Raw genomic sequence first — 24,477 nt, forward strand, 5'->3', positions numbered from 1 at the left:
AAAAAGAAACAGCAGAAGGAGGGACCTAGAATATTGTCGTCATGCCCCCCTTCCCTATAACCGCCCCATAACCACTAGTGTGCTGTAGCTATATGAATACACACATATACAGGCTTTAAAAATAAATAGGAGAAATGAAGGACCGAAAAGTTTGCCATCATTCAAACAGCGCCACTGGTCGCCCCAGGTGCATTTGTTATTTGAAATGGGGCAGATCTTGCATCGTGGTAAATTACTGTACACACTCTGCTGTTTTATCACATGTGATGTGAAGTGATGTCCAAAGGGAAAAATGGTGTTTGAAGTAACATCTTTGTTGTAATATTGCAAACGGACGTTGTAGTTTCACAGCTACGGATTCTATTTTTAAGCTCCCCCCCCTGACAGCTGGTGTAACTGAGTCAGGTTTGTAGGCCTCCTTGCTCACACACACTTTTTAAGTTCTGCCCACAGATCACGTCTCGTTCCTGAATGGAATGATGGCTACGTGGTCCCATGGTGTTTATACTTGCTTACTATTGTTTGTACAGACGACTGTGGTACCTTCAGGCGTTTGGGCATTGCTCCCAAGGATGAACCAGACTTGTGGAGGTCAACAATTTTCTGTCTGCCATCTTGGCTGATTTATTTAGTTTTTTCCCATGATGTCAAGCAAAGAGGCACTGAAATTGAAGGTAGGCCTTGAAATACATCCACAGGTACACCTTCAATTGACTCAAATGATGTCAATTAGCCTGTCAGAAGCCTCTAAAGCCATGACATAATTTTCTGGAATTTCCCGAGCTGTTTAAAGGCACAGTCAACTTAGTGTATGTAAACGTCTGACCCACTGGAATTGTGATACAGTGAATTATAATTGAAATAATCTGTACGTAAACAATTGTTGGAAAAATTAATTGTGTCATGGAAAAAGTATATGTCCTAACCGACTTGCCAAAACTACAGTTTGTTAACAAGAAATTTGTGGAGTGGTTGAAAAACTAGTTTTAATGACCCCAACCTAAATGTATGTAAACTTCCTACTTCAACTGTAGGTGAAGGCCTTATCTTTCAACTGGTTGAATAGCAGGCAGGTACAACCTCACTGTAATTAAATGTTGGAGAACGAGCAGAAGAACTGAAGGAGATTGTATAGAGATTGTAGGGAGGGGAGAGAGAGGTAGAACGAAACAGAGAGTTTAGGATGGAGAGTGAGTGTTTGTCTCTTGCTTTTTAAATTCATGCACAGGAGATGTCTCTTAAAACAGCAGGGGAAAAAAACACCAGCTCCGATTAGTAAAAGCAGCCAACATCAATAAAGTTAGGTTTTTAACATTTTCAAGCAGCGACACCGTAATGTTTTATCTCCTATGGTTAGAACACCTTACCACTGGGGAACAGCAACACATTTACTGTAAAGTCAGGCAGTTTGCAGCAGCAGTGTGGATGCTGTGGAGAAGTCCCCAACCTCCACCACCATATACCCTCACTTTTAGTGAACTACTGTCCTGGAGCCGCTTAACATCACTTTACTACACTTAATGGGAACATCCTCCCAGTCTATCTTGGAATTAATACATTTTGGGATGGTGCTTCATGAACTCCTATATTCCACTCTACCAATAATGTGTATTAACCCTGGGTGACTGACAGGGGGCGCTGTATTGAAGCAACCACACAGCCATCTTGGTACTCTTCCATTATTAAACATATTTTGCAAGCTATAGAAATGCATTCATATTGTCTACATTAATTTTTGACACGTTTATTCTATTACAGATACCTTAATGCATACATTTTAAATTATATTATGCGGTCTAAACATACAAATAAAAAATGAAATAATATATTAAAACATTTTCCATTTTCCTTCCTTTTCAATTTACTAATGTTACTGTCCTGGCAACAAAACAATACTTAAGCACATGTAATTTTGTCCTTGAAACATTTAATTGAAATGCTGTACAATTCCATTCATAGTGCAAATATGGATGACCAGTGGCTTCAAAATCTCTCAATGGCCAATACATTGCATCAGCAATCCAGGGTTTATATACAGTGCCTTGGAAAGTATTCAGACCCCTGGACTTTTTTCAAATTTTGTTACGTTACAACCTTATTCTAAAATGGATTTATTTTTAAATCTCACCAATCTACACACAATACCACAAATTGACAAAGTGAAAAAAAAAATGTGACGTTTTTGCATATTTATTAAAACCAAAATACAGAAATACCTTATTGACTTAAGTATTCAGATCTTATGCTATGAGACATGAAATTGAGCTCCGGTGCATCCTGTTTCCATTGAGCATTCTTGATGTTTCTACATCTTGATTGGAGTCCACCTGTGGTAAATGTAATTGATTGGACACGATTTTGAAAGACACACCACCTGTCTATATAAGGTCCCACAGTTGACAGTGCAAGCCATGAGGTCAAAGGAATTGTCTGTAGAGCTCAGAGACAGGATTGTGTCGAGGCGCATTTCTGGGGAAGAGTACCAAAAAATGTCTGCAGCATTGAAGTTCCCGAGAACACAGTGGCCTCCATCATTCTTAAATGGAATACGTTTTGAACCACCAAGACTCTTCCTAGAGCTGGCCGCCCAGCCAAACTGAGCAATCGGGGGAGAAGGGCCTTGGTCAGAGCTCTAGAGTTCTTCTGTGGAGATGGGAGAACCTTCCAGACAAACATCTCTGCAACACTCCAGACGGAAGCCTCAGTAAAAGGCAGCCATGACACCTAAAGACTCTCAGACCATTAGAACTGCATTCACAGCAGGTTGCCTTGCCAATGGCCATCGAACTTTAAAGTCACCACTCTTACATGGCATGAGTAACCTCTAGCTTCCAAAGAGTAGGAGTGTTGTGTTCAATTAACATGTTCTCCTGTCATATGAATCAACCAGTGTAAGTTAAATACGCAAGTGATTCATATTCAAACGGCATTGTTCCATATGGTATGCTCATGGTATTTTACTTCAATGACAGCATGTGGCCATTAATTCAGGGATTAATCAGTGTCTTCATCTAAGGCTGCGTTTTCACAGGCAGCCCAATAATGATCTCCGGACTAGTTATTATCTGTTTGGTCAAAAGACCAATTTGTGCCAAAATATCAGAATTGGGCTGCCTGTGGAAACTCATCCTCAAATCCTACATCACAGCAGCATGTAATGTTCCGCCCTCTGCTGTTCCATGATTTCCATGGTGCTTCCTTTAGCACAATGGACATTTGCAGTGTTCAGCTGTACATCGGCTCACTTCGAATATAACTTCTGTTGTAAGCATGCACATGATACTGTACACTATATTTTGCAGAGCAGATCCACAGTGGCAGGACCTGATGTGAATTAGTTACAGCAGGGCTGGAGTGGGCCCTGAATGGGCCTATGAGGGGGAGAGCGGCCCACAGGCACTACAGTATTTTATCAGGCCATCACCACAACAGCCCTCACACTCTTTCCTATTCTCATTGGCCCTACTCTCCATCATCTCACCCATGGCCACCATTACAGCACTTTGCACCGAGCTGCACTCACTGTCGTTTGCTTGTGTTTCTTTATCACCTGCACATTTTTTTTTTACAACAAACACCTCCCGTCAAGTGGGGTCCCCTGACTGTCTCTCTAGAGCCGCCCCGCCCTTGCAACTCGCGTCACTCCGTCTTGTCGAGGGTCTAATAACACAGGCTGCAATGAGACACCACTTGTGCTGGCCCACACTGAGTGCCATAACAGTGCGTCTCTCAGAGTGTCATCACAGTCTGCAGCACTCAACACAACCTGTAATGGACTTCCGAAGGACTTCGCAACACACATTACTAGCCAATTATCAAGCGCAAATACAGCAAGAGGTGGTTATTGTCATTCTGTATGTACAGAAGCCCGCCATCGGGGCCACTGTACGTTACGGCGAGCCACGGTCGGAGCCACAGTATACAAAGGGGCCATTTTGTTCTGTGTGTGTGCCGATTTGAAAGGCGTCTCAATTTTCCTCGGGAGAATTCAACAAGAGTCTCAACTTTGGCTGGGGTCTTCTAGGCGCACCTAATTATTTTGCACCGTCACATTTATGTAATCAAGAGATGGCCCTCTTGGTGGTAAGGCTTTCTGTCTAGTGCTTTAATTGACTTTGAGAGTTAGTACTTATGTTGATGTGAAAGGAAAATATATATAAACCACAAACTAACACCAAAATATGTGAACCCTTGCAAATGTTTGATTTTGGTTTGTTTATTGTTTTGTGCCCCACACAAATACAAAATAGTGGTATTTAGATTGCAGGGTAGATTAATAAAGCTAGATCCAAAATATGTATACTTCAGTGCATTCGGAGAGTATTCAGACCCATTAACTTCTTTAACATTTTCTTACGTTACAGACTTATTCTAAAATGGATTAAATTAAGTTGTTTCCTTATCAATCTACACACAAAACCCCATAATGACAAAGAAAACGATTTTGACATTTTTGCAAAGAAAAACTAAAAACTAAAACTGAAATATGACATTTACATACATTTTCAGACCCTTCACTTAGTACTTTGTTGAAGCACCTTCGTCAGCGATTAAAGCGTTGAGTCTTCTTGGGTATGACACTAAAAGCTTGGCACACCTGTATTTTGGGCGTTTCTCCCATTTTTCTCTGCAGATCCTCTCAAGCTCTGCCACGTTGGATGGGGAGTGTTGCTGCACAGCTATTTTCATGTCTCTCCAGAGATGTTCGGTTGTGTCCTCAAGTCCGGGCTCTGGCTGGGCCACTCAAAGACATTCAGAGACTTGTTGCGAAGCCACTCCTGCATTGTCTTGGCTGTGTGCCAAGAAGGTGAACCTTCGACCCAGTCTGATGTCCTGAGTGCTCTGGAGCAGGTTTTCTTCAAGGGTCTTTCTGTACTTTGCTCCGTTCCTCTTTCCCTCAAACCTGACTAGTCTACCAGTCCCTGCCGCTGAAAAACATTCCCACAACATGATGCTGCCACCACCACTCTTCACCGTAAGGATGGTGCCAGGTTTCCTCCGTACATTGCATTCTTGGTCACCTCCCTGACCAAAGCCCTTCTCCCCCGATTGCTCAATTTGGCTGGGCGGCCAGCTCTAGAAAGATTCTTTGGTGGTTCCAAACTCAAACCATTTAAAAATGACAGAGGCCACTGTATTCTTGGGGACCTTCAATGCTGCAGATATTTTTTGGTACCCTTCCCCAGATCTGTACCTCAACACAATGCTGTCTTGGAGCTCTACATACAATTCATTCGACCTCATGGCTTGGTTTTTGCTCTGACATGCATTGTCAACTGTGGGACCTTATATAGAAAAGTGTGTGCCTTTACAAATCATGTCCAATCAATTGAATTTACCACAGATGGACACCAATGAAGTTGTAGAAACATCTCAAGGATGATAGATGGAAACAGGATGCACCTGAGCTCAATTTCGATTCTCATAGCAAAGGGTCTGAGTAATTATGTAATAAAGTTTTTTTTTAATGCTTTTGCAAAATAAAATAATAAAAACGGTTTTTGCTTTGTAATTATGGGAATTTGAGAATAAGGCTGTAACATAACAAAATGTGGAAAAAGTCAAGGGGTCTCAATACTTTCTGAATGCACTGTATGTTGATAAACACTGGCATATGAACTTTCAAACTAACAAAAATACACACTAAATTTCCAATATACCGACGCTGGCTTCTAAGGCAAATTACCTTCAAACTAGGCAGAGAGCCTATAGCTTGTCATTAAGTACTGTAACTCACACAGCTGAGTTTTGCAGAGCTCTGGGTGTACGTCACTCCAGCTTAAGCTGTCTCGAGAATGAGGGCCTGAAAGGTTTATGTGCCTGGGCTGTAACAATGAAATCCAAAATGTATCTAAACAGTTATTTGATCAATTAAACTTAAAATTTTCTCAATATCACTATCAATACTGCTCAATAGTTTTCATATCAATGGCTAATACATTATACATTTTCACAATATCTCAGCACAATATTGTAGGATTATTATTATTGGTAGTTGTATTATTAACTATTATCATTTTTGCATTAGTTTATCTAACACAATTCATTCATTGGCAGTGAGTATGCCTATGGGTTGGCGATAACATATAACTTCAATTCTTTAATAGGCCTAAACAATGTTACAATTTCTTCTCTCCTCTCGTGCTTAACCTTTTATAACTACTGCGAGACATTGACAGTAGGAAGGTGTTTGAAATCAGTAGCATATGTGACTGGTAGTAGGATATACTGTACATGTAAATAGGGCTAAACAGTTACTGGTATTAGGAATATATAAATACTTGGTAATATCGCAATGGTAATATATACATGTAAACAGTATATTATATTATAATGATCTTTAGCAGGATAAATACTAATGGTAACGGCAATCAATAATCAATGGACAGCGGCTTAATGGACCAATACATCTAATAAAAAATAATTTTAACTGCAACGTAGGTTGTGTCTGAGTGGGTATGGACGTGGATGGACATAGAGTCAGTGTGGATAGTCTGTGGGAGAGGGAGAGCAGTAGATGTTAGCCATATAGCAGTCTTATAGCAGGGGAATACGCTGTTTAGGGTTCTGTTTGTCTGAGCCTTGATGCACCGGTACTGCCTGCCGGATGGGAGCGTGGAGAACTGTCCATTACTCGGGGGGATGGAATCTGGCAATTTTTCAGGCCTTTCCCAGACACCACCTGGCATGTACGTCCTGAATGGCTGGGAACTCGCCACCAATGATGTGTGGGGCCAGTTGCCATACCAGATGGTGATACAACCAGTCAGGATGCTCTCAATGTTGCAGCTGGGGGCCAAGCCATATTTTTTCAGCCTCCTGTGGGAGAAGAGGTGTCGCCGTGCCTTTTTCATGACTGTTCTGGTGTGAGAGGACCATGTAAAGTCTTCAGTGATGTGGACACCGAGGAACTTGAAGCTCTTCTCCACTGTGGCTCTGTCAATTTGGTGGGGGTGTGCACTCCCACCCTCATGTTTCCTGTAGTCCACAATCAGCTCCTTGGTCTTGCTGATGCTAAGGGAGAGGTTGTTGTTCGGGGCACCACACAGCCAGTTCTCTGACCTCCTCCCTGTTGGTTCAGGCCTACCCCCACAGTGTCGTCAGCAAACTAGATGATGAATTTGGAGTCGTGCGTGGCCACACATTTGTGGGTCAACAAGGAGTACATGAGGGGGCTAAGCACACACCCCCGAGAAGCCCCTGTGTTGAGAGTCCGCATGGCGGAGGTGTTGCCTACTCTCACCACCTGGGGTCGGCCCATCAGAAAGTTCAGGATCCAGTTGCAGAGGGAGGTGTTCAGTCTCAGGGTACCACGCTCGGTGACGAACTTTGATGACACAACTGTAGTCTAGCTGTAGTCAACAAACATAATTTTCATGGTAGAGGGCAGTGTTGAGTGCATTTGAGATTGATCTGTTGGGGCGGTATGCACATTTGAGTGAGGTGATGTTCCATGCTTTCAAAGCATTTCATGATTACAAATATTAGTGCTACAGGGTGGTAGTCATTGTTGCAGGTAGCCTTAGAGTTCTTGGGAACAGAAATGATGGTGGTCAGCTTGAGACATGTGGGGATTAAAGACTGGGACAAGGAGAGGTTGAAAAATGACTGTGAAGATGCCTGCCAGCTGGTCTGTGCAGGCTCTGAGAACGCACCCTGGAATACCATCACTATGTGTTGACCAGATGAAAAAGAGAGGGCGAAGAGCGGAGAGCGAGATCACCCTGTCCTCTGGGATGGCGGGGGCCCTCGTGCATGGTACAGACACGTCATTGGATAGCTCACGGCTAGGTCTACCTTTGTAATCCTTAATAGACTGTAGCCCCTGCCACATGCGCCGAACGTCGGTGCCGGTGAAGTAGGATTCCACTTTGTCCGTATATTGTCCTTTTGCCTGTTGATGGTTCTGTGGAGAATCATAGCAGGACATCTTATAAGTGTTCATGTCCTCGGCCGTAGCCTCTGAGTTTGTTGCAATAGCCCTGTGTATGGTAGATCGTTCCTTTAGTTTAGCACATAGTTTAACACATACCTCAGTGTCAATCTAGGGCTGTTGATTGCTATTTACAGCTATTTTCACTAACATATACAGTACACTCTAATCTTAATTCCTACCCTCAGATGTCCAGACTAACCCATCTTTCCCAGTACACTACGATTTTACTATGTCATTTTGCAATATATCCTTCTATTTTACTGTGATGTGTTACACGGTCCTTGAATGTTGTTTCTGTCTTTAGCCAGATTTCTGCATTTGATTCTTCCATTTTTATTAATGTTGGATTATCATTTGACTTGCAGTATTTATGTAATAGCTTCTTCATCAACTCTCATGCAGCGAAGTTGCCAAACCTCTCAACCTTAAGCGAAACTGATACGTTGGAGTATATATACCAATCATTTAAATCCATGGACATGTTTTTTTCTGTGCTGTGTTTGGCGCATGTCAATGGAGTGGAATGTGCAACATGATGGGTGATCACCAATGTGCATACGCATGCGCGCGCACACACAACAATTAGTGGGGTTTGAAGAAATGACATTTAAGTGGAGTGGTAGCCAGACCGGCTGTGGAAGGAATGACAGCCTCTGATTGCACCTTGCGATAAATTCACCCTCATTGTGTTGTTGCAGGTAGTACCTCAGGAAATGGCAGAGAATTGCTTCTGGATCAAAGTCAAAGAGGAGAAGTTTGAGAACCAAGACCTCTTTGCCCAGCTCTCCCTCAGCTTTTCCTCCAGGACCAAAGGTAAGCAGGCCCCATTAGGCCTCTCCCCTCTTTTACTAATGAATATACGCACACACACACACACTTTGTTTGGCCTCTGGGAAAGCAAGTGGCTTTCTTCTCCAGACACTTTAGGAAACAATTTGTCTCCGTGAAATGTTGATTATCGTTAAAACCATCCTCCTTTTCTTGTGTCTTTGAACAATCCGGCTGTGGATGGTTGTGTGTTGAAATCTCTGAGCCGATTAAGGGTTCCACTGCTGTTGCTGCTGCACTGTGTTTGTGTGTCAGGGTTTCGAAGCTGGAGATACAGTAGGGATTCTTTGTATTTGTTGAGTGACTTTCTGTGTGTGTGTGTGTGTGTGTGTGTGTGTGTGTGTGTGTGTGTGTGTGTGTGTGTGTGTGTGTGTGTGTGTGTGTGTGTGTGTGTGTGTGTGTGTGTGTGTGTGTGTGTGTGTGTGTGTGTGTGTGTGTGTGTGTGTGTGTGTGTGTGCACGTGATGAAAATGACTCCCACACAATTCTTGCAAAAAAAGTGAAATGTTATTTCATTTCTCTGTGTATGTGTATTTATATGCATGTGTATGACTGAACTGAGGACAGTCACGCTTGACTTGGCACAGCCTTTTCCAGTCCAGTAGATGCTCCTCCAAAGGGAGACCCAGTGAAGGAAGCTCTGGGAGTTTATCTTCTCAGTTTGTTTCTGAGATACACATCCAGACTACCTAACTTGCTGATGAATAACACAAGCCGAAGGAAAGCTAGTTTGTGTTTTGAGGGAGAGGGTGTGTGGTGGTGTAGTCCTCCCATGACAATACCAGTGTGTTCCAGCTCTCTTGACATGTGTATGTAATGTGTACACACTCTTGTAATTCCTGCCCTAGTGGGAGCGTAGGGGTAACCTAAAGGACCTCTGTCATACAGAACTGGAATCACAGCTCTTCTCTGAGTTGGTGGGTGTGATGACTTCCAGGGTTGAAATCAATTCCAATTTACTCTTGAAGTGGAAAATGTATGTTGAGTCAAATTCAAATGTTGATTTGCAAGTAATGTAATTGGAATTTAATTAGACTGTTTGGACTCAAAATTCAATGTTCAATATTTGTACATTTCCCAGTTAATGGAATGAATGCACATAGTCTAAAATATTACTGTAGGATTTGTTTTTAATCATTTCAATCTTCTTTCCTATATTTCTAGTATAGCTATGCAATCTGAACAATGACATGATCAGCCTGAAACCCTGAGGGAATTTAATTAAAATGGGTATTTGTGGAATTGTTGGGTAAAATATTGAATTGGGAATTTAATTATTGGAATTGACCTAACATTGAAATTCAGAGGAATTGAACTATTTCTGAATTCTAAGACTGACCTATAATTTGAATTGAATTAAATTGAATTTACAGGGGGAGAGAATTGCATTAGAAATTCATTTGTGAAATTGACCCCAATCCTGATGACTGTCCGTGTCTCCTCACCGTCTTGTCAGGACACAAGCCAGACTGTTGGCATCTTTCCTCTCCTCTCTTCTCTTCTCCGCTCCTACTCTCCGCTCCTACTCTACTCCTCTCCCCTCCTCTCCTCCTTTCCTCTCCTCTCCCCTGACGACTACATAACAAAACAAATCTCTCTGGTGCTCTATGAAATAAACAGCAATGTAGCCCTGAAGCTGGGATGTGATTGGTTGGCACAATGCAGATGGAGAGAATAATAGCGGGAACGAGGGAGCAAATTTAGCTGGGCTTAATGAAGCAAAGGGTAAAGGCCAAGAGCCATGTCACTGCTCTCTCTGCAGGAGAGACGACAAGACACAGGCTGAATCCCAAATCACCCCCTTCCCCTTGCCCCTCCATTGATACATTTACCCGCACCACCGCCATTTGCACAAGTGTCCCAAAGCTGAGGGAGTGAAAATTATCGAGGGCGTAGGGGCTAATTAGACTCTCAGATAGCCACTTTGACTGAGCCAACAAGGTTGCAGGCATCAGAGCCAAGTGCTATCCCTGACACGCACTGCAATATGTTTGCGCAATTTCATACAAAAGAATGGATAGGCGTGCCTAATTATATGCATCGTGCATTTGTTTGTCAGATTTCCAGACTTGACACATTTAATGAAATGTTTAACTGTGACTGAGGTTTATATCTTTTAAAACAATTTGTTAATTTGATTTTCATGCTCAAGTTTAAAAGTGGAACATGAATTGCGTCATTCAAGTCTGGAGTTTGTCCCTAAGTTGACGGGTTTATTGATCCCATCACCACTCTTTGGAATTCAACCTCTGAGTTTCGTCGGCAACACGTGACAACGGAGGGCCCTCAGAGCGTGTTGGTAGGGGCGAGGTTGTAGTTCGGGAGTGTTTTTGCTTTGGTCTCTACCATTTGCTTTATTTTTAACGTGGCATCAGCAAGGGAGGAAGAGATCACAAGAACATAACACGCAGACAAGGAAACCATAGCGTTCCGGTGGAGAAACACTGTTACTAATTAACACCAGCAATAATTAATAGTAGCTTTTGTGTGCTGTACTTGTCTGTTCTTTCAGAAGTGTAAATCCTATCCATTTTCACCTCGGACAAACAAGGGATACAGATCCTGCAAAAAAATATATAACACTACTTATTGATACAAGATTATGCAATATTTATTACTGTATTCCATTTTCATTTAATTGGCATTTTCTCTTTAATCTGCATTCTTATAGTTGTTATGTTTCCTTTATTTGCGTTCTATAGGTCCTAAGAAGCGTAACTCTGCTTTACATTTCTTTTCAGTGTCTTTTTCAAATTCAAATTCTTCCTCATACATGTAACAGTCGGGTTCTATAGGTAAGCTCTGTGTTCCCTCAGGCAGCTTGGAAAGATTTAGCTGGATCCCTATCAATTACGCCCGCAGCATGTTCACTGATTCAGCTCTTTTCCCCTCTATTGTTGAAACAGAACATGATACACTCATGAATTAAAAAATGCTGTTTAATGTTTGATATCCTGAGTACCATTCTCTTTTTTCTTTTTAAGACAAAGTTAAAAGCGGGTGAAAACGCCTTTGACGTGCGATGGTATCGTGGAGGGGAGCAATAGTATTTAGCAAAAAACGAGATGCAGCCATCCTTAAATTTAAAAAAAAACATTTTTTTTTAACCTTCACTTTACAATGGGAATCATTCAAACTCATGAGATCTAAGAATGCCTTAGAGTAAGATGTGCTTTAACGTTTTACTGTTATTGCAGCCTTTGTCAAAGATCCTGACCCCATTTCTATACTGACTATTCATCTTTGGATTCCCAGAAGCACAGCCTTGACAATAACACGTGACACACATTTTTGCTGGTTGAGCTTCCTGTACCAGATGGAGCGTATTATGTGAAGTGAGGTGATGCCTGGGAAGACAAATTAGTTCACAAGACCTCACCGTCTAACCATATTACCAAAGACTATAAATCCTCCCAGCAAACCTACCAAACAAGTTCCTACTCGAAACCAACTTAATATATCTGGAAAATTGCAACCTTTTATTTATCTGGTGAAAAGTTTGGCCAGCCCTCAATTTTGTTGGTTTTTCTCGTACTCTTTTTTTTTTCTCTCCACATCCCCCCCATCTTGGCTGGATTATTTATAACTGAAGCACGCGTCATCATGAAAGATGAGGCAAACAGGTGTAAATGTGTTCCCTAGAACCTGGAACTGCCCTGGGACAATGGTGCAAAAAGGCTTCTGTTTAACTCGCCGTTCCTCGGGAGCCACACTTGTTACTCACATTGTCTGAAAACAACACGAGCCATGCCGTTTAATTGGTTTTAACAAGAAAGGGGAAACCATAATCAACAGGGATTTACAGCTTTGCTTCTAGCCTCTTAAGATGATCAGAATCCTACTGTATTTCCAATTATGGCTACCTTTCTGGAGTAACAGCCAACATCCCAGCGACAACGCTTGAAGCCAGCAGTGTTGTCAGAGGGGTCTGCTGGAAGCAGAGTTGCTGAATATAAGGTCTAGCCTGTTCACATTGCTTTAAATTTAATTTACTCACCGAAACTGTAGATGTTTGCCTGACTGCGGAGATGGTAATGCATTGGCCAATTATCCTTTGGATTCTAAGGCCCATCTTCACCTCTGTGGATCGACCTGAACTCCCAAGGAAGAGGAAGGGAAGTGATACTTTGTACAGTGGTACAGCCAGGTCACCCACTGTACCTGAGCCCTCATAACCTGCTAAGTAGACCCTTATCGCCCATCATGTCCTACCAAGAATGAGAGAGTTGAGGTCAATAATTTTCCATCCCAATCAAAGCTGCTGCCCCCAAACAACCCCTTCTCTCTGCCAAGCCAGACCTTGCTGCAACACTGGGGGAAATGTGTCCACTAGGGTCTATTTGTTCTGACTTATTTAAATCGGCTCCGGAGAGCAGAGCAACTCCTCACGTCATTGTATTGCTATTTGGTTTCCCTTGTAGAACTGGTAGTTTGGCTTTTCCCTCCTCCCTCACTCATTCTTCCCTTCCCTCTATCATTCTCTCTTTTCTTTACCCCCGAGTCCCTTCACTTGGTGGTATCAATCAGCGGTTCTGCCTGTGTTCAGCTCCTGGGATCAAATCAGATGTACTTGTGGTTTGAGCGCCTAGCATGGCCTGCTGCATTTGAAAAGCAATTCTGTCGGCCAGGCTTTTCAGTTCTGTTTGAAATAAGATTGATGTTGGCAAACTTCTTCAACCTGCGCTCTCCTAATAGCGTTTCTCCATTGCCAACAGCGCCTGCTCCACACACAGAGGGCATATGCCTTGATGTAATGATGACATGTGTTTGAGGCTTCCGACTGTTCTGAGAAGCTTTTAATCAGTGTGTGGCAGCAACAAAACTAAGAGAGTGAAACCATCCTGAACAAAACAACTAAAGTAGCATAACACTTAATGGCAACCCTGGTCTACTGCACACGTGTCAAACTCATTCCACAGAGGGTTGAGTGTCTGCGGGTTTTCCGCTCCTCCCTTGTACTTGATTCCTGAATTAAGGTTATTAATTAGTAAAGAACTCCCCTCACCTGATTGTCTAGGTCATAATTGAAAGGAAAAAAACAAAAACTTGCAGACACTAGGCCCTCCATGGAATGATTTTGACACCACTGGTCAACTGTATTACAAAGTTTGTCAATATTGATACATATTTTTCAGCATATGCATTATTCCGTGTAAAAAAAATAAACTTATTTGTACAAAACAGAAATATGACTATAAATATTCAACTCGTTGAAGAAGGTTGATGGAGAAAAGGCTTGGCCTCGCTACTTGTCTCTTGCATCATTTTCCCCCAATCCTACTGCACTTCTTAATCTCTAGTGTAGTGTAGCATAGAGTGGATCGATGGCTGTGTACACTAAGTGGTCTGTGAGTAGGGGTCCCTCCTTATTGCGCTACACTAGCAGTTCTACTGATAAACCTAATGAAGATGTATGCAAATAATTGGGTTGTTAGCTGGCCCAGCCATATTTATCGGGGGAGGAGACTGGCGGCTGCGCTCAACCCCTCTGATCAAGTTCACCGGCCCCTCCCTCTCCCAGCATGCCTCTATGTTAATGATGGCGAAGCTGCTAATGAGCCCGGCACTCCATCCAGTGCCCACCCGCGGTGGCCAGGGAGAGAGAGTGTCATGGTCTACAGGTCGAGAAATGACTGTTTGGGATCAGCCAAGCTATTAAAATCCCCTCTGAACTTAATTAAACTAAGGTCTTAGATTTTTTTTTTTAAAGTGTGTTCACAAGGAAACTGTCGTTGATGGAGGCTCGCTGTGAATTTCTTCTCTGATGGACATTTGCTGCAGTAGAAGTGTCTTAACATCATCACAGATCACATGTGCAATGGTGTTTTCCAATTTGATAAACAGTAATTTACAATTGCAGGGAGAAAGAAAAGTGACGTTGACAAAATATGCCTGCCAACCCAACGCACTCCAAACTGTGAAACCCATGCTCCAGCCAAAATCACAGAAGGTTATTGTTTTGTGTAATAACTCTGCGTGTGTGGATACATTACCAATTTTGTGCAGAGTTTGTCCTGCTAACCCTCTCCCTCTTCTATTATCCACCTCTGCTCTGGTGTCCTGCTCTCTCTTAGCTTTAGCAATAATGCCCAATTCCCATTTCCAGAAAGCAAGCCTGCATTAATGCTTCTAAAGGTCAGCTCTAAAAGACCCACGACCAAACCCCAGAGTCCTGAAGACAACTCTGGCCGGAGCTCCACCGTTTATCATCCAGGATTTGATCATATCCCTCAGCTCTCCTCCCAACCAGATTCATCTCCCATTAGAACGTTGTGTCACTCCCGCCATTGCCGATGCACACAAACACAAGCCGAGCCACAAACCCTGCTACAAAGCCCTCGCAGCGGGATGGTAATAACCCTGCTGCAGCGCTGGTAATGATGGAATCAGCGGGGGTTTAGGCGGCTCCCTGACTGCCCTAATAAGTTCCCTAATAACTTTGTTACACCCAGGCTGACCCAGTACCCTGATCAAAGGTGCTCGCGCGTGGTAAAGGCTCCCCCGAGGATATCAAGCCTCCCTTCAAACTTTGCTGCAGTATTTCTAAACAGGAAGGGCGGCTTCCGTCAACTGTGAGGCCCATGTCCAGTAGCCGCACACACAGTCAGACTCCCCTGGCGAGCTATAATAGGCAATGCCAGTGTTGTTATCTATTGAGCTGTTGCTTCATACCAGGAAAGGGGGCTTCCGCCAAGTCACAAAGGTCCCTGTCCAGTAGCCGCACGCACACACAAACTCCCCATCCCCTGAGGAGAATGGCCAAAATGGGTAGTACCTCTGGTTCACTATTGGACTTTTGCTTCTGGGTCACCCAGCCACATTGGGAATCATACAATGCATCTATTGTAGTTGAGCTATATATTACCCTCTCAGACAAAATATTAGACTTATAATTGTGAAGGAAGTTCCACTTTTCATCCCATCGACTCCAGACGACTAGGTGATAATTGTAACCCTTTGAGAAGCCGGTTACTGAGCGAAGCGACACATCCCTTGACCGTCATGAGAATGTGTGTCTCCTTAGACACCGATAATGTAATAAAAGCTGCTGGCCAATGAGTCAGATGCTCTGTTCCATAGACAATATGCTTGTGCCCAGTCTAGATCATATTAACAGCAAAGCATGGGAGTACGATGATAAAGGAATCGTTTGCTAACCGCTGTGTTGAAGATGTTGGGCACAGGGGTTTGATTGTGATGGTTCACGGTGCCTCCTTGAGGATGAGGTTGTTTATTGCCAGAGCTGCCCAAGTCCTTGTTTCTCCTCCCTTCCCTTCTCTCTCTCGAAATCACCATCCTGTCCCCCCTTGCACCGCTCCAGAAACCCACTCATCCTTGGACCTCTCATTTACCATCTGGAGTTGAGGTTGCCCAGTCTCACAGACACGCACGCACACTCTCTCACGGCAGTGCTCTTGCCCAAACAAGATCACAAGTGAGTTTGGCGTACACTTCTTTGATAAACCACCACACTTTGTGCAAAAGGAGAGGTTTGCTTCTTCCCCTGCCAAAATGTGTGGCTAAACCAAGACCCCATGCATGCTCCATTGAATTTGGAGATGCACGTAATTATATTCTGCAAAAGTGCCTTGCAGATAATCAAATGTGGTGTTAGTATGAAAAATCTGACTTCCGGGGCCTACGTTGCCGCCTGATGGCACGTTTCAGAATGGGAGCCATTTGTCTAATTGCTCTCGAGCGCCAGGACAATTTGTCTTAATAAAGCAAAATGCAACCCTATGCTAATTTCCCTCTGTTTGGGGCAGCCATTTTCCTTACTCATCCTTCCACAGTTTTTATAAATCGCATATGAGTGAAATGAGCTCCTTAAATATTAATGGCTTGTAATTGGTTTATTGTACATTAGCTAGGCCGCAGGGGGTGACCTGGATCGAGAGGCGAGTCAAGGCGGCTGTTATTCCCAGCTCGTTCCTGACCGTTTTCCACTTCATATCGCCTCCCCGCAATGTCCCACTGACTTTAATCTTCTCTGCTCAGATGAGGGCTGTTTAAGACTGTTCTGGGTAACTACTGTATACTTTAACTTTTAAGCCTCCCCTCAACTCCAAATATTGGCCTGTTTAATAGCTGCCCTGCTAAGAGACTCCAACCTACTTCCTGCTAGCTTTATTTGCCTTCAGGTGTACTTTGCGTTGCAACATTCATCCAACGAGAAGTGCTGACTTTAATAACGTTTACGGTGCGTGGGTGTGCCTGTGCGTGTGTGTGTGTGTGCGTGTGCGTGTGCGTGTGCGTGTGCGTGTGTGTGTGTGTGTGTGTGTGTGTGTGTGTGTGTGTGTGTGTGTGTGTGTGTGTGTGTGTGTGTGTGTGTGTGTGTGTGTGTGTGTGTGTGTGTATTGTATGTGTGTGTGTGTGTATTGCATGTGTGCATTTGGTAAGTGAAGCCAGTCCATCAGACCTGGTCTTCTGCCTCCTTTAGTGTATTACAATATACCTCAAATTGCCGGTCTGCATTCAAAGCTTTCCTCAAGAGGTCTGTCTATATTATCCAGGTATATGGGCTTTGTCCTGTCTAATGTTGCACAAGACAAGTCTCTACTTGGCAACAATCACTCCCATTTTCTTAATACGTTCACTTGAAGGAGTGTACTTGTGCCATGGACTTGGCCTACTGAACCTCTTGCATACTAGGATGAATATTCTAGAGCATTTTTAGAGCAAATGATGAACTGATTGGTTTCAAACAAGTACACATTATTTGTAAGAAAAGTCTTAATTTAGCAACTTTAGCTGAATTATTTCTGAAATCCACAAAAGACTGCAAAGGAACTCTACCAGTGGTCAAATTACAGTTTATATCAGTGAGTGTATTTAGATCAATTCGAGGCTAGCTGAGTCACTTAAACTCTGGAGTACCTCCTCACCGTGATCATTACCAGTTCTTTAGTCATGTATAACGTTATGAATAAAGTTCAGACTCCAAAATGTGGGGTATATGATACAGGTAAGTGGTTGTAACTTGTCACTGATCTTAATAACTAATTAATTAAAATAAATCAATTTGGAGTGGTGGCATCAATTTAGCAGTGCCACTGCTATTTGAATATAGGGGAAACACTGATGGGTATTCAGGCACTGATATCTTTTGTTTTACTAAACCAAAGCATGTTGTATATTCTCAGCTAGGCCTCTAACATGGTTTGTTTTTGGACCCATTGTGGCGAGTGGTGTAGCGGTCAAAGGCACTGCATCTCAGTACTAGAGGTGTCACTACAGACCCTGGTTCGGTTCCAGGCTGTTACACAACCGGCCGTGATTGGGAGTCCCATAGGGCGGCGCTCAATTGGCCCAGCGTCGTCCGGGTTAGGGTTTGGTTGGGGTAGGTCACCATTGTAAATAAGAATTTGTTCTTAACTGACTTGCCTAGTTAAAAACTTTTTGTATTTCATAATCTGTACTTAAATGTACACCGATTTCAGCATATCAGCGTGGTTACTGAAATGACAGCCAGTAATTTGCCTGGCTATTGTTTAATCTCAATTGGACACTTTGTCACTAACACAAATCATATTGGATCCAATTGCAGGTTGACTCCTCTCATTTCCAAATCAAAAATGTGCATAGAGGCCACGGCTCCCCACGTCATCCCCTCTCCTCTGCACAATCCAGGCCCAAAGCTTGTGACATGTTATCATGTTAAATTTGTCTTTAGGGCTCTCGGGTGGAATTGGTTTGGGTCCACAAGTGCCCACAACAAGCCAAACTGCCTGGATAGGTATGGGGAGAGAGGCCAGGGTGGAAGGAGCGAGGTGACAATGGGGGAAAAGTGTCTCCAGCCTAAGTGTCGGTCGGTGACCCCCTGGTAAACAATCAGAGCGCACCGTGTTCAAGATGGTGCCTCTGAATATAAACAATGCTGACTTCTCCTAGCCAACAACCTGGCAAATGACTTAATAGTCGGAAAGTGCTTCTTCTCCAGAGCCAATGAGAACAGAAGAGAGACAAGAGAGGGGGAAGAGTAGGAGGGACTTGTAAGAGATGGCCGCTGTCTCTTTAATCAGAGATGGTGTTTCCAAAAGACAACCGACCTCAGAGGACAGAGAAGGAAAGAAATTTGTGAGAATTGAAGAGAAAGAAATGGGAAGAAAAGACTGAGTGCGAGATGGAGAGAGATGGAGAGGTGTATGACAGAGAGAGCCATTTTAACCTGTACCCTCACTGTCCAGAAGACTGGGCAGCTCGGCACAGAACGTGCATGCACTCTCCACTGCACTTTTAACAGATTCCCTTCGGGGCGCACAGGCCGCTACACTGATTGCTGTGATCCCTCCCTCATCTCTCTTTCTTTCTCTCTCTGTCTCCCTTCACATACCACAGCTGTTTCAATCACTCAGTCTGAATGCTTGGGAGAGTTCTCTTTCATTCGACCTGATATGTCTCCTCTGAATTCCCTCCTTGCTGGTGATGGAAGGATGGACTCACTTACAGAAAAGAGAGCTGTTTTTAAAACCGGTGACATTTTCTTTTTTCAACTTTTCTTTTAATATGCCACATACCCTCAATAGCTCCCCAAAGCATTCTGACAGCCCAGTATCTCCCCTTTCTTTTTGACTGCCGATTTTAAAAACATTATTTTTTTTTACTTCTCACCTTCCTTGATTTTCAGCCATGTGTAGATGGTGACGCATTTTAATGGTGCAAGGGTGAAGAGATTAAAATAAGTTGGGTTATATGTCTTTGCATATAACAGTATAACAGGGATGGCTGGTTATAGAATCCCGTAAACCGACAAGTGATGAATGAAAGCACAGCGGCCCCAAGTGAGTCTCCTGTAAACGGGAGCCGTTATTTTAATGATGTTTCGGGACATTTAAAAAAAAAAAACGCTGTCCCTTTCCTTAGAGCTGTAAACAAACACTAAGAGATCATGGCGAGTGAGGCCCCTCGGGGCAGCGTGGAGCTGATGTGAAGCCGTTTCCTCACAGATGCAACCACTGCCCAACTTTTTCCCAGCTCGTCTGCCGCAGTGGGTGTCGCCAAATCCCTCCCACCGTGGGGGTGAGGGGGGTTGCAATTCAAGGAAGCGTTTCATCATTTCTCCTGACTGAGTCTAACACTTTGACCCTCAGCTAATCGCTAGCTGCAGCCTTAGTCGAATCACCGGTGACATACGTGTGGTAACGTGTGGTAATGTTCCGCTGGATGTGAGTCCAGTTTGCCCTGCTCATCCTATGGTCGGAGACTGCTCAGTAGGTAAGCTGCAGCATGCTTTTTTTGAAGACCGGAGTCCAGACACTCCATCTGTGGCATGTCGGTTTGACTGCTAAGTGAATTTGCATTAAAGGTAATGGCTGCACTCTTGCACACTCTCCCTCTCTTCCTTCCTCTCTTCCATATAGTTATTCTCTGGTTTAAAGGGATACATCAAGATTCAGACAGACTCATGGTGTCCATGAATTCATCTGACTCTGGGAAAGTAGATAAAGGGCTTCATTGCCAAAATCCCAAAACATCCTTTTAAGGTGAATCCATTTATTAACCTTTCGGAGGCCACAGGCATCTCTGAGATAAAACACACACCTCTGACGCCACACTTTAAGATAAATGAATCGCCCACCACTGATATGCCTTGATTTCATTTGAATCACAATTCTCAGAAAACCACACCACTGAATTCATATTTTATCTCCCAACCAAGACAGAGACATATTGCTTAATTTATTTTTCAGTGGTATTGAAATACACATTACTGGCTGAATAGCAGCTGCCCACTCAGCATCCCACTTTTACCTTGTCAAAATATGTCAAATTTAAGCTCACTTTTTCTTATTTCTTTTCAGTATTTCTTCTCATATAGTTGTCACTGTTTGCAGTGGAAATAAAGCCGTAGAGGAGCACTATTCTCCTGGCTTGAATTGAGTATCATCCACCTCAACCTGAACTGTTATTGAGTCTGACTTACACGGCGGTACACTATATGTCTTTAGTCGCTAGGGCTTGTGTTGAGTTTGGGATGGAGGAATCAATGCTATATGTTGTGTTTGCTGTGTTTGCCATTGCACAGGGCTGTATTAGTGCTTGATTCTTGGAGAGCAGTGCTGCAGCAGTGGCATATCATTACCCAGGCCTCTCATCCACTCTCTGCAGCTGTTGACCCCTCTGTGCAAAGGTCACCAAGGTGAAGTCAATCCACAGATCACGGCAGACTCAATTAGAGGGAGAATGTACACGCACTTGCAAACAAGCACATACACAAATGCACACACACACACCATCAACAGCGGGCATATCCCCTCCCTTACCTAACAATGTGATCGATTGAGAGCAATTTATCCCAGGGAAACGCCATACATCTTTTACACTTCCTGCTACGGCCGTATCCATAATTGACGATTGGAAGTGCCCGGCTCCCCAGCGATGCAATTAAAACTCCCGTGGCTCACCTAGCAGACCATTACTCTGCCCCTGACATGCTGCCCAGGAGGAGTGGACTGGACACCCAGGGCCAAACAATAACTGGCCAACAACACACCCTTGTGGTTCTCCACAACACCAGTTTTCTTGCTGCGGTTAGAGGAAACTGAAAGAAACAGAAGCTTCCAGCTGCTTTCTCCCAGAGTTGTAATGGCCTGGGTGGATAGCAGGCGGTCATGAGAGCTGATTGGCCGGAAGCAGAAGAGAGGGCCGTTTTAATGCTCCGAGGTTAATTGTTTGTGCTTTCAGGGTTTCAGCTCGTCTTACAGTATTGGCAGTAGCTAGGCACTAGAACGGGGGCATAGGGATGTGCCAAGCGATGATGAGCTAACGCCGTAGTGGATGATTATGCAGAGCATATTATGCCACCCCACCGCGTCGGAGGGCTCGGTATGTTCATTAAAGACGTAAGAGCCGAGGCTGGGGCTAACCTTAAGCCGAGGCAAATCTGTAATGAACCCTCTCTCTCAACGCTTCATTACCCACTGTTGTCTTATACTGGTGCTGCCATATTTATCCACCCTCCTCCTCTACTCTTCGCTACACCAGACTGGTCATTGGCACTCGGTCACTGGTGTGTGTATGTGTGTATATCTTAGTATGTGTGTGTTCATGAGGGCTCCTGGTGATGTGTAATTAACACAAAGGCAAACATCCCCAAAGGTTGACATTATGCTGAACGCATTAGACACAGTGGTGCCCAGGAGAGTGTGTGTGTGTTTGCGTGTGTGTGGTCACCCGCCGCCGTCCACTGCCCGTCCCCTCGGATCGGTCGGCACCCCAACAGGCTGGCAGGTTTCAGTCTGCCTACACATACACACACACACAAAAAACACACGTAGACACACAACTGACTACAGGTCCAATACTGATAAACACATGCTGGGGAGATTATTAATGCCCCTAGTGATGAACAGACTGGAGCATTGTGTGTGAAATGTTAGCTTCCTGTCAAATCCAATGTTGTGGCCCCCTGGGCATTCTGATACATGGCTGGAGACAGGTATGCTAAGATACTGACATAACATTTCAGGTAGAACAAAAAGGACGAAGATAAGAGAAATAGCTTAATTTAAAAGCATACCTACCATACATCAGTTTCTTATGGCAGAATTAAATAAAATGACAATATTTAGTCACAATATACTCCGCCATATAGCTATGCAGACTTTCCAGTTATAAAGAGGCTATAGCATGAATTCCACTGCGTTTTTGAAGAAGTGGGTGTTAGTGACCCCGCCCCCCCTCCTCAGATATGTAGTTCAGCATTAGATAGGGGGCCAAAGGTCGCTGTGAGTTGGTCGACTGCAGTCTTCCTCCACTAAGTCCCATGGACACAAGTCTCCCTCTCTCTCTTTCTCCCATAACCACCCCCACCGTACAGGCATGTGGTGATGCAGCGGTTCCCATGGTAACCAGAGCTTGCTATAGTCCACAACGCATGCTCGGGCTACCAAAAGTGTTTGCCATTGCTGTGGGGTGTAGGAGGCAATTGAGGGGAAGTGGCAGTCTGTCTACTGTGTTGCGCCATGCGTTTTGATGGCATTTTGAGGTGTGGGTATGTGTTTGGAGGGCGATGACGAGAAGGATGGATGGAGGGAGGGAAGGAGAGAGGGAGAGCAAATGAAAGAGAGAGAGCAAAAGAAAGAGTGCAAAAGAGAGAGAGAGAGAGAGAGAGAGAGAGCAAAAGAGATCGACAAGCAGAGATGGGGTGAGAACACTTTTGAAGAGTAGTGTTATTGGAGATGATGGCATAGATACAAATGTGATGTGATAACTACACCAGCCGAGACAGTTATGGCTGCTTATGGAAATTAACATGTTCCCAGGCAGATAGGACTTGTACATACAGTGCCACACTTCCATCAAGTTATTGGAAAGTGAGGAGCAGTAAGATTTCTAAATTAGCTCGCCTCGGTGGCAACATGCCACTTTGCAAGTTATTACTGTGATTTCATACCTCATAACCCAGTGCCACTGGGATGCATGAGTGAAGTTCAGCTGTACTGAAATGTGCAGTTTTTAGATTGAAATGACCAGCAGCATTTGGAGGGGGCTCTTGCACTCGGGCATGAGTCAGTATACTATGGGGCCTCACACTGTGTGTGTGTGTGTGTGTGTGTGTGTGTGTGTGTGTGTGTGTGTGTGTGTGTGTGTGTGTGTGTGTGTGTGTGTGTGTGTGTGTGTGTGTGTGTGTGTGTGTGTGTGTGTGTGTGTGTGTGTGTGTGTGTGTGTGTGTGTGTGTGTGTGTGTGTGTGTGTGTGTGTGTGTGTGTGAAATATTGTGTATGTATCGGTCTGTGTGTGTACACATAATTGTTCTCACTGGCAGTGCGCCAGCATTCACCCCATTGTTCTGTCCATTCTAATTAAGAAAAAAAAACATGTGGTCAAACAAACACCCTAAAGGGGTTCGCCAAGGTCTAGCCATTATTTAATATGAGAACACTTATTGATATCGAATTCTCACAGACCCAGCCTCAGCAAATCTGCTCCCTACAAAATTGAGCCAAATTAATTTAACACATGATAAAATATGAATAGCATGAATAGCTCAAATGTGAATAGCTTCTTGCCAGCAATTACACAATCCAGCAGCAGTTAGTGGTGTTGAGCAGATTGGAGCTGGCAGGTGAAGTGCATGGTGGGAGATCCCACTGGGTACTTCACTAGGAGTGGCTCTGAATGCCATATTTACTTTCTATACCCTCCAGGACCGATAGTCATACTCTCCAACCCTAGTCTAGTAGTCCTATGCCCTTTTCACAAGACTGAGCGGAGCTGTGCCAACTTAAGCCTTTACATACTAGTACAGTTTGGGTTGGTATTATAATGTGAAAAGGGTACTAGTCAGCACAGACATGCTTCAATGCTCTTAACATGGCCACTTGGGAACAACACATGCACCTTCCAACAATTGGGTTGAAATGTATCTGCAGTTTTGGCTGACTAGGCTAGTCCATACGTGTTGATAGTGATAGTGCTGGAAAATGGTTATGCTGAGTTGGACCACCAGGGACGGGTTTGAGGCCTGTAGAACTAAGACAATTGATCATTGCCAAGGATTTGGTTCTAGTTATTTTTGCTTGGCAGGGCTCTTGAAGAGAGACTACTTTTTGTTAAGACTTTAAAGACTTGAAGTGGAATAACTATGGGTTTTGCCATTGCTACCGTTTGAGACGTTCCTGTTAATTGCTGTATGTGGTGGGGATGATGGAAGTGATGCAAATGGGTGTGTTTCAAAGGCCTGGTCACATAGTTTGATATAATTACTATATAA

The 24,477-nt window shown here is 43.8% G+C and overlaps 1 protein-coding gene across 1 annotated transcript in view; it reads left to right on the plus strand.

Moving 5' to 3' along the window:
• LOC124011136 (protein diaphanous homolog 2-like) overlaps positions 1–24,477 on the plus strand; it is a 610,415-nt gene that overhangs the window by 216,455 nt on the left and 369,483 nt on the right. Inside the window, 1 exon segment of the mRNA XM_046324198.1 lies at positions 8,635–8,749. Coding sequence (XP_046180154.1) covers positions 8,635–8,749 — 115 coding nt within the window.

Source organism: Oncorhynchus gorbuscha, linkage group LG23 (assembly GCF_021184085.1).
Source record: "Oncorhynchus gorbuscha isolate QuinsamMale2020 ecotype Even-year linkage group LG23, OgorEven_v1.0, whole genome shotgun sequence".
NCBI lineage: Eukaryota > Metazoa > Chordata > Actinopteri > Salmoniformes > Salmonidae > Oncorhynchus > Oncorhynchus gorbuscha.